Below are 12,054 nucleotides of genomic sequence, written 5' to 3' on the forward strand. Positions count from 1 at the left end.
AAGTTCTTTTGATCAGTGTTGTCATCTAAGATCTGCAAATGCAAAATACCATCACTGATCTCTTTTTTCTCTTATTTTCTTTGTGTCGGTGCGAAAAGATGAAGGCAGATACAAAAAGTGTTCTTTGTAGAGTTATAGAAACAGTCACAAACAAGGAAACCAATCCCTACAAACTTTCAAGCTCAAAACACAACTCAGCAAAATATTACAGGTTTCTATATAGCCTCACAAAACCTTGGATTTTCCTCGTCCTATCGATAGGTGAAACCTTAATCCTGTTATCTATCAAACAAAAGAACCTCGGATCGTAGGCATGAAGTGAAAATTTCCGAGATCATAAAATCATACGGTGACTGATCAGAATACCATGCAGCTAGCTACACTCTACTTGGAGTCTGCGGCCAATGGCTAATCCCGTGACAGAACAAAGTGTTCTTCTAGAGAGATAAAGCTTGATGCGTTGTTCGCAGCTGGTTCGAAAATGTCGCCTAGCAGTTCATTCAGGCTTGTTCCTGTCCTTGGATCTCACTTTTGCAGCACTTTGCATGGTATCGCTGGGTGGTGCAGGCCGCTGAATCTGAGACTGGGTGATGTACTGCCTCTGCAAATCTTTAAAGCTTTCAATGAGTTCATGGAAACTCGGTCGATGTTTTGGTTCGCTGTAAGGGAGAGAAAAAAAAGAAAAAAGAGACGGTTAGTGGAGGCTAATTAAGAAAAATGCAGGAGAAATTGTATTCAAGATATTTAAGGGCAAAAAAACAACCTGCGCCAACAACTCTCGATTATGAATGCCCATTGTGGATCCAAATCTTTCGGAAGATCCAACCTCTGATTCAAGAATCCAACAGCTGCGATAACCTGGATTGAGAAAAACTAAAGTGTGATAGAAATTCAATTCAAAATTTGAGCCAAACTTGTTAGAAATGGTGAAACAATCAACCAAACAAGCATCTCCCGGTATCAGTGTTTGATGGCATGATATGAATGACTGAGACTATTAACAACTGGAGAAATAGTATGATACTACACAAAAGCATCATACCAAAATGAATATGTTCTATGTTTCCACCAAGGTTCGCAATACCGTACCGTACCGGTATTTCGACCTGGGCTCGGTACCGGTACGGTACGGTATACCGAGCGGTATACCCAGGTGTACCGAGTACTGTCGGTCCGCGTACCGAAAACCTGTCGGACCGGTACGTACCACCCGTACCGGGCGGTACGGCTCGGTATGGCAGACCCTGGTTTCCACTATCAACCAAGAACATGTGTTTGGATGACAACAGAACACGGGCTTTCCTGAGTTAGAATAATAATTTATGATAAACATACGATGGACTAAAATAACTTCAAATTCATTTTGATAGCAAAAAATGAAGATGTGGTTCATCCGGTAATCACACTAGTTATGTTAGTTTAGCTTTCATGCATTGAACATCATTAAAAAGCAATAGAAAAGTTATATGCCATGATCATACATCACGATCAAAGGTATGAAGAACTTCTATAATAATGTAGACTGTCAACAAATGGAAACTACTAAAATGTAATAATAACCTGCATTGAGTTGAGATTACACCAGGGAACTTCCTCAGTGACAAGTTCCCACAAGATCACTCCATAGCTGTACACATCCGACCTATTTTTTTCACAGACCAAAAATAGAAGATCACTGAAGCAGCATGTTGATTACCAAAATAAAATATACACTAAGCCAAATTAACATCTGAACTTACTTCTCATCTGAAGGTTCATTTCGAAGGACTTCTGGAGCCATCCATTGAGGCTAAAAACCAGGAACATAATTCAGCATCACGAATAATTAAATGCACAGAAACCATCATCAGCAGGAATGCATTATAAGCTTTGTCAGCAATATCAATACCGTTCCTCTCCCAGTTTTGGTGGTCAAGAAAGTCTCATACTTCAAACGCGAAAGACCAAAATCACCAACCTGTTTTCCATAAACAAGTTAATAGAGGATAAGGTGTTTCTGTCTAGGTGAGAGAGACCAATGATACATGCAAGGCAAAAAGCCAACCTTAACGGTCCAATTCTTATCGACCAACAAATTTGATGACTTTAAATCACGGTGGATGATAGGAGGATTGCAATGATGAAGATAATTCATCCCCCTTGCCTGTCAGAAAGTAAGACTTTTAATGATGAGCCAAACTCATATGCAACATGTGGAAATGAACAATTTCTACAAAAAAAAATAGCAGATTTAAATATCTTGCTAACAGACAAATAACTTTATCAGAAATCAAACAGAATATACATCTGGACTTGGATGCAAGAATTTTTCTATGCAACTGCTACTAAAATTTCTGAGGAATATGCATGCATTACATTCATTTTTAAGGTTATATGCACGAAAAGTCACAACATGAATTAACAAGTAAATGCTGAGATCATCTTTCATCAACATACTTCCCTTTGATATTCACTTGGAGGCATGACCCAAGTCCCACCAACTCCTATCTTCTCTATGGCCTTTGTTAGAACTTGGAAGACAAACACCTTCTCCGGCCCCATAGTACAAACACCTCCCATAATGACATTATTGTTGGGTCCAGTCCATATGTGGGCTTGGACAATTTGGGCCATAAGCCCAAATCAACTAATTGGAGATTCGAGAGAACGAAATTAGGGTGAGATTAGAGTAAGAGCGTGCAGCGTGCAGAGAAAAGAGGAGAGAGAAAGTAAGGTTTCTGAGTTTTCTGCTTGACGATCGGTGGCCAAACGTTGTCAGTTTCGGCCCAAATTTATGTGGAGAATCCTTGCAGCAAACTCTACAATCCTAACGGTGTTGATCTGCAGTTTACCCTCTCTAAGGTACTTTCCTGCGATATCCACTCTGTGAGACCTAGAATTCTCTCTTGAGGAGATCCATCCTACATGATGAAGATATGCTATTGTTGAGCCAAGATCTATGTTCTTGATGTTATTCCGATCCTCTAGTTATTCTAGAGAAGACCTACTGTAAACCTGTTATCATTATTATTGATAGTGAAAGTTTGAGGTGGACTACGGTCCCGTGATTTTTCCCACATTGGGTTTTCCACGTTAAAAAGATTTGGTCTCTCTGTGTGATTGATTTATTGCTCTATTGTTTATGCTGTGCTGATTGATATTAGCATTTTGATATCAAGTTGGTATTTTGATGAGGAACCTATTTTGATACACAAAGAGGGAAAAGAATTATTCCGTATTAACAGGTTTCTTCCCAACAATTATAATTTCAAGAAACATATGGTTTCTCCTGGTGCTTAAAACATAGCCGTTCACCAAAGCTTGTTCTTACTTTTCCAATCTTTCAGCTCCTCAACTCTGCCACCTATTTTCTCCCTCTAGCTTGTTCCTTCTGCTCCATCCTGTCCTCACTACCCACCTTTAATCTGAAAGTCCCACCACCTACCAAAATGTTTGCCCTAATTTCCCAACTCCCATACTATCTGGGAAATCCAAAGTCAGGACTGGTTGGGGAATTTTCTTTTTTTTTTATTGAATTCAGAAACAAATTAAAATAGTTAACCGTATGGATCTGGATGCTGCATCATTTACTGGCTCTGAAATGACACCTATACCACCCTTTTTAATGTCCATATGCATGCATATAGTAAATTGCGGTGCCTGTGATATCTTGCATTGTTTAATGTGAATACAATTAGACTTAAACAGGGATACAAAATCGAAACATGTACATCTTCAAATAAGGAACTACGCTTACAATATCTAGAGCCATGAGAACGCGCCGTCTCCAGTCCAACTTTGTTGTATTTCTTTGCAGTAAACGGAACAAACTCCCACTACATTTAAAATGGAAGAAAAATGTAAGATTGGATGCTGATTAATATGTTTTTTCCAATATTATGTCTCTGTCTAAAGTAATGAACACCTGAAAAGATTCAGAACTGTAAATCACAATCCTGTGTAGATAAAAATGGGACGAGATAACTAGGGCTAATAGTTGCATCCAATTGTTGAATTTCCTAATATGTAGTAACAAACTAAATTAGTGACACTATCATCAACTTAAAACTATTATATGTGCCTTTACGAATATCATTTACAGCATAGGATATAGGGTTGTGTTTCACTACAACCTGACACTGAAGAAAGCTTCTTTTTTTTTAGCTTGAGGCAATTATGATATCGCTGCCATGTTCATGGCCATACAATTATTGCAAAAGTCAAGAAATGACAAAGAAAACATATATACAAAGTTATAAACACCAACTACAATCATGATTACCTACAAATAAAATTCTAATTATCAACTTTACAGGGGTTTTGTTATGTTCTTGGCATGATATGACCGAGAAACCCCATGTGCTGGCCAAAGCTGGCCTGGTCATACTACAGAATAGTTGACACTGGCATGACTCAACAAAACCCCCTGGTGCCATACAACAATCTCACAAGAATACTACAATGACACCACTTGGTGTACGCTGACTTTCTGTGGATTGGGAGCTCTCCGTTGAATAACTTGCTACTAGAAATTTGAGGCAAGATCATTTGGTTTCCTGATTATAAAGGACAGACATCATGTTGCCTAATTTCCTATATATGTAAGATCATTCTATGAATATTAGAATTGAATTCCTGTTATGAAAAAGCTGGAATATATGCACATTTTTGGGTAAAAGAAGCTAATATTCACAAAAAAATAATGTTTACATTGTTTTTGTTCGACTTTAGAAAGAAAATGTTGAGTACTAACCGTGGAAGAAACTCTGTCACAATACAAAGACGATGTGGAGAAGTAACCGCACCCATAAAAAGCAGTATATTTGGATGCCGTAGCTTCTTCATAAGTGACACCTTAAAAAACAAAGCATCGTTTGGACTTTGGATTGCAATGGGAAAGGGAGACATTCATCACTAAATTCAGAGAACCACAATGGACCATAAAGTTAATAACACCATGACAAGCATATATGAATACTAAAAGCAGCAGATATTTGGAGATCTAAAATACAATCTGGAAAAGGATTCCTTAATTCATTTCAACATTGAGACATTTTAGATTGCATGCTATTAAGTTAGAGCAACCGATGACTAAAAACTTATAAAGTTTTCTTATCTTTCCAAGTTTTCATCTTACAACATACACCAAAAGAAAAAAAGAAAAAAAAAACAAAGTTTCAACATTCTACCTCTTGTCTAAAGGAAAGCATCACTTCATCAGAAAGTTCCTGCATTGAGAATAATTTAACTGCCACATCCTGCAAGAAGCACGATACAAAATTTTAATCCATAACAAGAGGCACATAGCAGTTTGAACATCATAACTATTAACGATATGTCCAAGTCATCATTTAACAAAAGACCTACTTAAGAAGTTGAAAGGTTCATACTCAAAAATAAAAAAGATGAAATTATGCTCGACTTTGACCATACTTTTCAATGGTACCTTCTTGGGAGAGGACAAATTATATAAAACATGCCAGAGGCAGCTAAGCTGGGAATTAGCAAATCTTTCATCTTTGTGCAACTTGCTGGCCACTTGATTTCTATTACTAAATTGGTGTGGATACATCATGAACACTTGGATAATGTGTATAAATGTTATCCACTTAACTAATGTTGAAATATATATTGACCACCAAAAAAAAAACCCTATAACCACCAGCATTAGGAAAATATCAGATGTCTAGAAAGTATCTTTTCAGAAGCTTATAGAGATCAACAAGTTAAAATCATTACTTATCAAAGAGAAAAATGCATGGTTGATTGAGATGAAATGATACAAATATTCTAGTTTGTTTTCTTTGGAAAAAGCATATCCCATAATACATTGAATATCAGAAGAACTTGGTTCTAAGAAAACATGAGTTCCTAACCTGAAAATAAAAAGCTCTAAGCATTCCAAAACATGGTACTCCCCTTGAAAGAAAGTCATCAAGTTATTGAAGCAAAATTAACACTCAGCCAGTCAGATAGGAATCATGTCTTTTACCATGAAAGAGTTCATAAAGACCCATAGACATGGAATAATATGTATATCACTTATAATACTCATCTCTAACTTGAAACATTTGTTATATGTCTAACCCATCATTCCTGAGCATCAAATCACCAGCAGTATGCACAAAACATCTACGTGGTTGAAAAACAAAGTACAGACAAAGTTCAGCTGCATCTAGAGAACTCGCGAACAGTTTATTTAGAGGAAACTAATTGAAAAAAAAAAAGCAATACTAGAAACCTTATTTTGGAGTTGACTTATATGAAAGAACAGGAGAAGCTTACCGAGCCATACCACTGAGCATGATATACAGTTCCACAAGAACCTGCAGAAACAGAGGATATTTACAGTGAGAAGTAGTAATGGACAACAATGATGACAGCATTATTCTCTTAACTAAGTCAGTTCTATTGGTTCGATCATTCAGCAACAACACAAGTTAGGCAATAAATAGATGATTAATTTTAACAGATGTAGGTGTTAAAATAATTACTTGGTAGCAAGCATCCACCAAAGAGATGATCATTGCATGAGGACATTCAACCGAGGAATGTTGCAGAATTTTGTTTTTATCTTTTCCATTAGGCACATCCTAAAGAGGTAAGACCAGACAATCACTACTTTTGTTTGTGATGAACAACCAAACTTCATCATTGCAAGTCTCGACTCATTACAAAAAAATAGGAGTCCTTTAAAGGGGGGTAATATGAGATTCAAGTTTCAAACACAGTGAGTCGAAGAGTGTCAGAATCAAATTTCTAACAAGTTGAACTCTGTCACTAGCAAAAAAAGTCAAACTCTGGCATTCATCAGTAACAATCAGATAAGAATTGCAATTGGAAGATGAAGAGACTGTACTGGTCTAATAGTCACATGGTTGGAGAAAGAAAGGAGATCAACAAGGAACTGTAGGAAGTATGCTTCTATGAATATAAGCCCCCATAAAACCCTCTTGGAACAGTAGGAAGTATGTTTCTATAAATATAAGTCCCTTAGATCTATGTGTCTATGATTATATACCCCTTAGATCTATGTTTCTATGAAATATGAATATAAGCCCCTTAGATCCCTCTCCATTTTTTGGAGCAATATAGTTACACTCCACAAAATAATTATTGAACAAAGATGAAGACATTCAAGGTTAAGTGTTCTATCTAGCTCAAATTCCTAAAATTCATTGCTAGTTTCTGCAAATTTAATTTTTTGGGCGGACAACACGATATTCATCTCATGGAAAAACCAATAATAGAAATGGAACAAAACACAGGACAGAATTTTTTTATATCACAAGATAGGACTTTTCCCAAGCCTAAATTATGCAACCATGGTTCCAAACAGTTTATAAACTGTACAAGAACCCTTTATTATGTAATAAATTTGTATCGAGCAACAGATGTTCTTAAAGTGTAAACTAGATCTATTAACATAAAAATAATTTGAATGGCCAGATTAAGAAATTCATTTTTAAATAAGTTCTAAATCTATATGAAATACCAGGAAACTGAGGCCTCCTTTACTAGCCAAGGGCAGCTTGATTTATGTATAGAACAAGCAGCACATTATTAATTGTCCAACTCTCTTATAGAAGCACAACAAACTGTCTTGGTACTATGAACATTCAACACTAGCATAATATGTCAGGTGATGTCTCTCACTATATGTCTTATCCTATGCAATGCACAAATTTAACAGCCCAAGCACATAATGTTCAAATAGCAAACAATCAGGATTTGAATTTGGAATATCAGCGATAGCTATAAGAAACATCTCACCAATTCTCTGCATAATCATAGGACAATTATAACGTGATGCACAAGCCTTACAAACTAATGGAGCACCTGATAACATAGATTTAAGACAAGACATTGTGTTTTATAAATGCTAGTAATTTTTTTCTACAAAATTCCTGCAACTGTGGGGTATACCTCAAGGAATTGATTAATAAACGAGGCTGCAAGTTAATGGCTACTGGATGATGAGAATAAAAGTGAGATGTCATATGTACTGATGTCCGCGAGAAAGGCAACCATTTTTTTGTCTCAGGAGATGCTAGCAAAAGAACTGGTGAAAAATTCCTTCGAAACATTAAGAGCAGCATATAATTGTTCAAGATACATGGGACAATAAGCAATGAATTTAGTCTGACTGCTGGCAATTGTCTAGACGATAGCCAGCAACCAAAAGAGCAACCAAAAGAATGAAGATATAAAAGAAGCTGGAATTCGAATTCGATGATTCAATTGTTCTTATCAGCATGTTTGGATTAGAGTTTAGAACAACTTCCGAAGCAAATATAATCATGTTATTGCAAGAAGACGATGATTACCTTGTCCAATATGTTCTCCAATTTTAAGGTCTTCCCATAAGATCTCATAATCTAAGCAGTCAGTATCCATATCCACTTTCTGAACAGTACTGCTGCCAGTGCTCCCACAGCTGCTAACACTACTTAAGCTCGCATTATGAGAGGAACAAGATCCAGAAGCCTCTTTATTGCCTGTCAGATTGATTTCAGTCAATTGATTTTCTGTTCTTGTACCAGATTCAGATGGCTTTTGAAGATTGTAATCATTTTCTTGATTATCATGCAACCATGGCCAGACAAAGAGATTCTTTGCATCATTACCGTCTTGCTCATGCCCTTTCCAAGGCCATGATATCCCCTTTTTGGCAAATAATGCTTCTGTCTTACTGATGATCTTGTGAATGCCTGTTTTTCCTTCATCTTCATCATTATTTGCTTTGGTTATTTTGCCAGGAGATTTCTCCTCCACTACAGCAGAGACCTCTGTTCTAGGTGTGCTAACTCCACTTGAAGTACCATCCTCCTTATGGTCTGAGGAAAGTGCATCATGATCAGAAGACTGACCGTATCTGGTTCCAATTTCACGTTCCAAATTGGTTTCGCCTGCCCTTATTCGAGAACGAACTTTGCAAGTAACTTTAGAAGCCTGTTTCATTGATTTTAAAAATAAAAAAAGAATAAACTAGAAAAAAATTAACAATATATGCCAGATTCTATAATGAAGAATGATCCCAAGTGATCCTATGACATATGATGCCTATTGAACTATTTTGCTTCATGAAATTGCAACGTTTTACACTCACCAGGTTTGTGATTTTGGATGCAATAGAAACTTGGAAGGGTTGCTGATCCGAACCAAGCTTATTTATTAAATTTATTCTTGGTCGACTTGCATTGCTGCAGACAGACGCTCGTGGCTTGATAGAGATTGGAGGGGATCCCACGTCCTGAAAGGACCTTGAATCACTAGAAACACAAATTATGCCAACCAAACTATCATCATCATCATAAAAGGGAGTGTTGGTGGCAATAGCTAGAAAACGTTCTCCAGACTTGTTCTTCACAGGAAACTTCCCTGTCCAGCTCTCCCCCATGGTTGTACGGTGAACCATGTTACTAGCAATGTTGAAATCACACACATCAACAAGCAGCTCAATTGCATCCCGACCAAGAGCTTCAGACGAAGAATAACCATAAAGACTTTCTGCTGATCGATTCCTACAAAAATAAATAAGATAATCTTTGAAGAAGACCCTTTATGGATTCCTAGCTTAACATTTCAAAGACAAAAGGATCACACACTTGTGTGTTGATCAAAACACAAACCTAACAGCAAAATATTATTAGCAACAGCACAGCATAAGTTGCAAAATACTGGAAACATTTTAAATGCCACAAGAAGAATATGCAGCATCGTTCATGATATAGAATGGGCAAAACAATTGTTGCACCATGGAATACAAAATGACAAAGAAAAGTTTCAATTAGAATGACAACATCAGATCCATGTTTGAAAATTTTAATATCACAAAAATGCCATTGTCTGCAAGTAACTCTCCACAAACACAAAATTCATGTATACCCATGTTATAACACCCCCAAGCTTAATCTCACTTCCAATGGGGAAAGATATAAATTAACCTATGAGGACTTGATAGATGTACTATTATTAATTTGGTCTTAATCATTTTCAATCAATGGTTCAGACTCAGCAAGGTTAATGAGGCACTTATCCTATTGGACCATATCGTGACACTTGCAAACCTCAAGAAAACCCTTACATGTCCCTGATTTTAAACCCTGATTGATGCCAATACCAGATTTTATTCTCAACTCGATCTAAGATAGATGGGCCTTGATGTGATCTAATCAGGTCTATTATCAGCTGCATGTCTCATAAATATTTGCTATTTTTTAGTGGGACATAGAATATCAGAGTGCTTTGCAGCTATACTCCAGAAATTTTCCCTTTCCAGCCTATAAATTCAGCACACCAGAGGACAAGCAGAAGATACAACAGGTCAGGGTAGAAAGAAGAGGAGCATGTGAGGTTGCAGATTCTAACAAGTGTCCAATCCAGGTATTGACAACCTTAGTCTGCAAGCAACTATCACGCTTGACAATGATTGGCAAAGGATTTAAAGCTGCAAGCAGCAGTTTCCATTCCTTTCTTCTCTAAGACTCCATGCATATTATTTTCCTCATCAGCTATTTCTCCAACAGAACTAGACAATGTGGAAATCACACATGAATGAAATGTTCAGTAACCGAAGTTGTACGTCATAAGTAGAAACACAAGGTATATGCTGATTGTTCCACCAAAATCATGGCAGAAGACAACATATTCAATTCTAGTAAAGCTACTGATATTGATCAAATAATCCCAGCATATCAGGTGAAAACTAAGCATAGTGCTTTTTCCAGTTGCTTGAACAGTCCCATACGCTGGTGGATCTTGAACACTACCTCTCCTTGCTACCAATTATACTTGCAATTCTCATGCAATTTAATAGAACATCATAGGCTAAACGATACTTTTTAAGTACCCGCAATAAGGAATCATATGAAACTTCATTGATCTAGGATGGATAAAGAGCGGGAAGAGGAGATCAAAGAGCTCATAGACGAAAGCAAGTATGCACAGCTCACCAATAAATTATCCTGCCCTCGAGATCGAATATATGAACCGACTGCCCCATCGACTGCAAAATGTTCAGGTACTGCCTTTCCGAGAGAAGCATGCCAGCCGGACCGTCGCTGGAGCCGCTCGTCCCCCGGATCTCTCGCTGTAGACTCGACGAGTGCCCCGAGGAGCTCGATCCCTTCTCCCAGGCAGGACTGGCCTCCTCGAGACCTCCACTGTTCCGCCTCTGAACCAGTACCGTCGTCCGCTCCGGCAACACGGACACGGAGCGGGACCGGCCGCGGTCCGACAGGCGCCCGCCGCCGCGGTCCGACACGCGCCCGCCGCCGCCGTCCACATGCATCATCTTCGACATCTCATGCTTCAACCGGGCATGCACCGCCTCCAGCTCCTGGATCTTCTTGAGCAGCTCTTCTGCCGGGGATTCCATGCCCCAAAAGCGGCTCCTTTTCGCTTCAAAAAAGGAAGTGGAAGAGGCAACGGTGGCAGGGGTGAGCGAGGGCGAGGGTTCATCGGCTGCTCTTGAATCTCCGAAGCGGTGGAGAGTGGGTCTTCTGCTCCAAGAAGCCTCCTTTTCTTCTGCACCTCTCCATTTTCTCTTCTTAGAAGGGTAATCGCCTGCTCTTTCCTTTCTATAATCTGAACTCTTTCCTTAGCTTGTAAGTTTGCTGCCACTAGGAAAGCATGTTCAGGGGGGCTGCTCCCTTTGCTGAGTTCCAAAAGCCACATTTTTCCCCCTTAACTCTTCTTGCCTTGCTATGTATGCCAGTTCATGGCCTAATCTTTTCCGTCTCAGCAACTGGAGTTGGAGGCAAGCGAGCTTGTCGGGTCGTTGTGTTCTTCTTATCCGCTCAATTGCCGGCATGGATACTTCCGACGCAACGTTTCATTCTTGGGAATCTAAACATTGTTGCTGTTGCGGTGCAGTTCATTTCCCATGACTGCCCTTCTTTTGCCTTCCTTGTCGGCGCTCGCTTCCAGTTGTTTCGACTGCCTCTTGCAGTCCATGTTGCTGCTCCAGTTCTCACTTTCATGCTTGTCATTTCCCTCGAAAGAGAGCAATCTTAACACATCACGAATCTTCCATCACGACCTTATCTTCCTTAGGATTTAGTCCTCCACTAA

General features: G+C 38.5%; 1 protein-coding gene across 2 annotated transcripts; it reads right to left on the reverse strand.

Annotated features, from left to right (window-relative positions):
• Nucleotides 1–107: 107 nt before the first annotated feature.
• On the reverse strand, nt 108–11,992 carry LOC135644585 (serine/threonine-protein kinase STY17-like). 2 transcript variants are annotated; one of them, XM_065162289.1, is made up of 14 exons: nt 10,935–11,992; nt 9,089–9,503; nt 8,607–8,931; nt 8,307–8,477; nt 6,265–6,305; nt 5,169–5,237; nt 4,733–4,833; nt 3,737–3,815; nt 2,045–2,143; nt 1,889–1,957; nt 1,740–1,789; nt 1,561–1,642; nt 764–858; nt 108–659 (listed from the first exon to the last, which is right to left on the reverse strand). In XM_065162289.1, exons 1-14 carry the CDS (start codon nt 11,357–11,359, stop codon nt 497–499), a joined length of 2,184 nt encoding a protein of 727 aa, XP_065018361.1. In that variant the 5' UTR covers nt 11,360–11,992; the 3' UTR covers nt 108–496. The 2 variants fall into 2 exon arrangements, with proteins under 2 accessions (XP_065018361.1, XP_065018360.1); XM_065162288.1 differs by having other exon boundaries at nt 8,307–8,931.
• Nucleotides 11,993–12,054: the final 62 nt, after the last annotated feature.

Source organism: Musa acuminata, chromosome BXJ3-8 (genome assembly GCF_036884655.1).
Source record: "Musa acuminata AAA Group cultivar baxijiao chromosome BXJ3-8, Cavendish_Baxijiao_AAA, whole genome shotgun sequence".
NCBI classification, from domain to species: Eukaryota; Viridiplantae; Streptophyta; class Magnoliopsida; order Zingiberales; family Musaceae; genus Musa; species Musa acuminata.

Bases quoted from the DNA above. Each gene is read 5' to 3' on its own strand.
- LOC135644585 (XM_065162288.1), bottom strand. From the start codon at position 11,359: ATGGAATCCCCGGCAGAAGAGCTGCTCAAGAAGATCCAGGAGCTGGAG. The intron at 1,958-2,044 runs GTTGGCTTTTTG...TATGGAAAACAG, and splicing joins ATAAGAATTGGACCGTTAAG to GTTGGTGATTTTGGTCTTTC. The intron at 660-763 runs GTTGTTTTTTTG...TCTCCCTTACAG, and splicing joins ATCGAGAGTTGTTGGCGCAG to CGAACCAAAACATCGACCGA.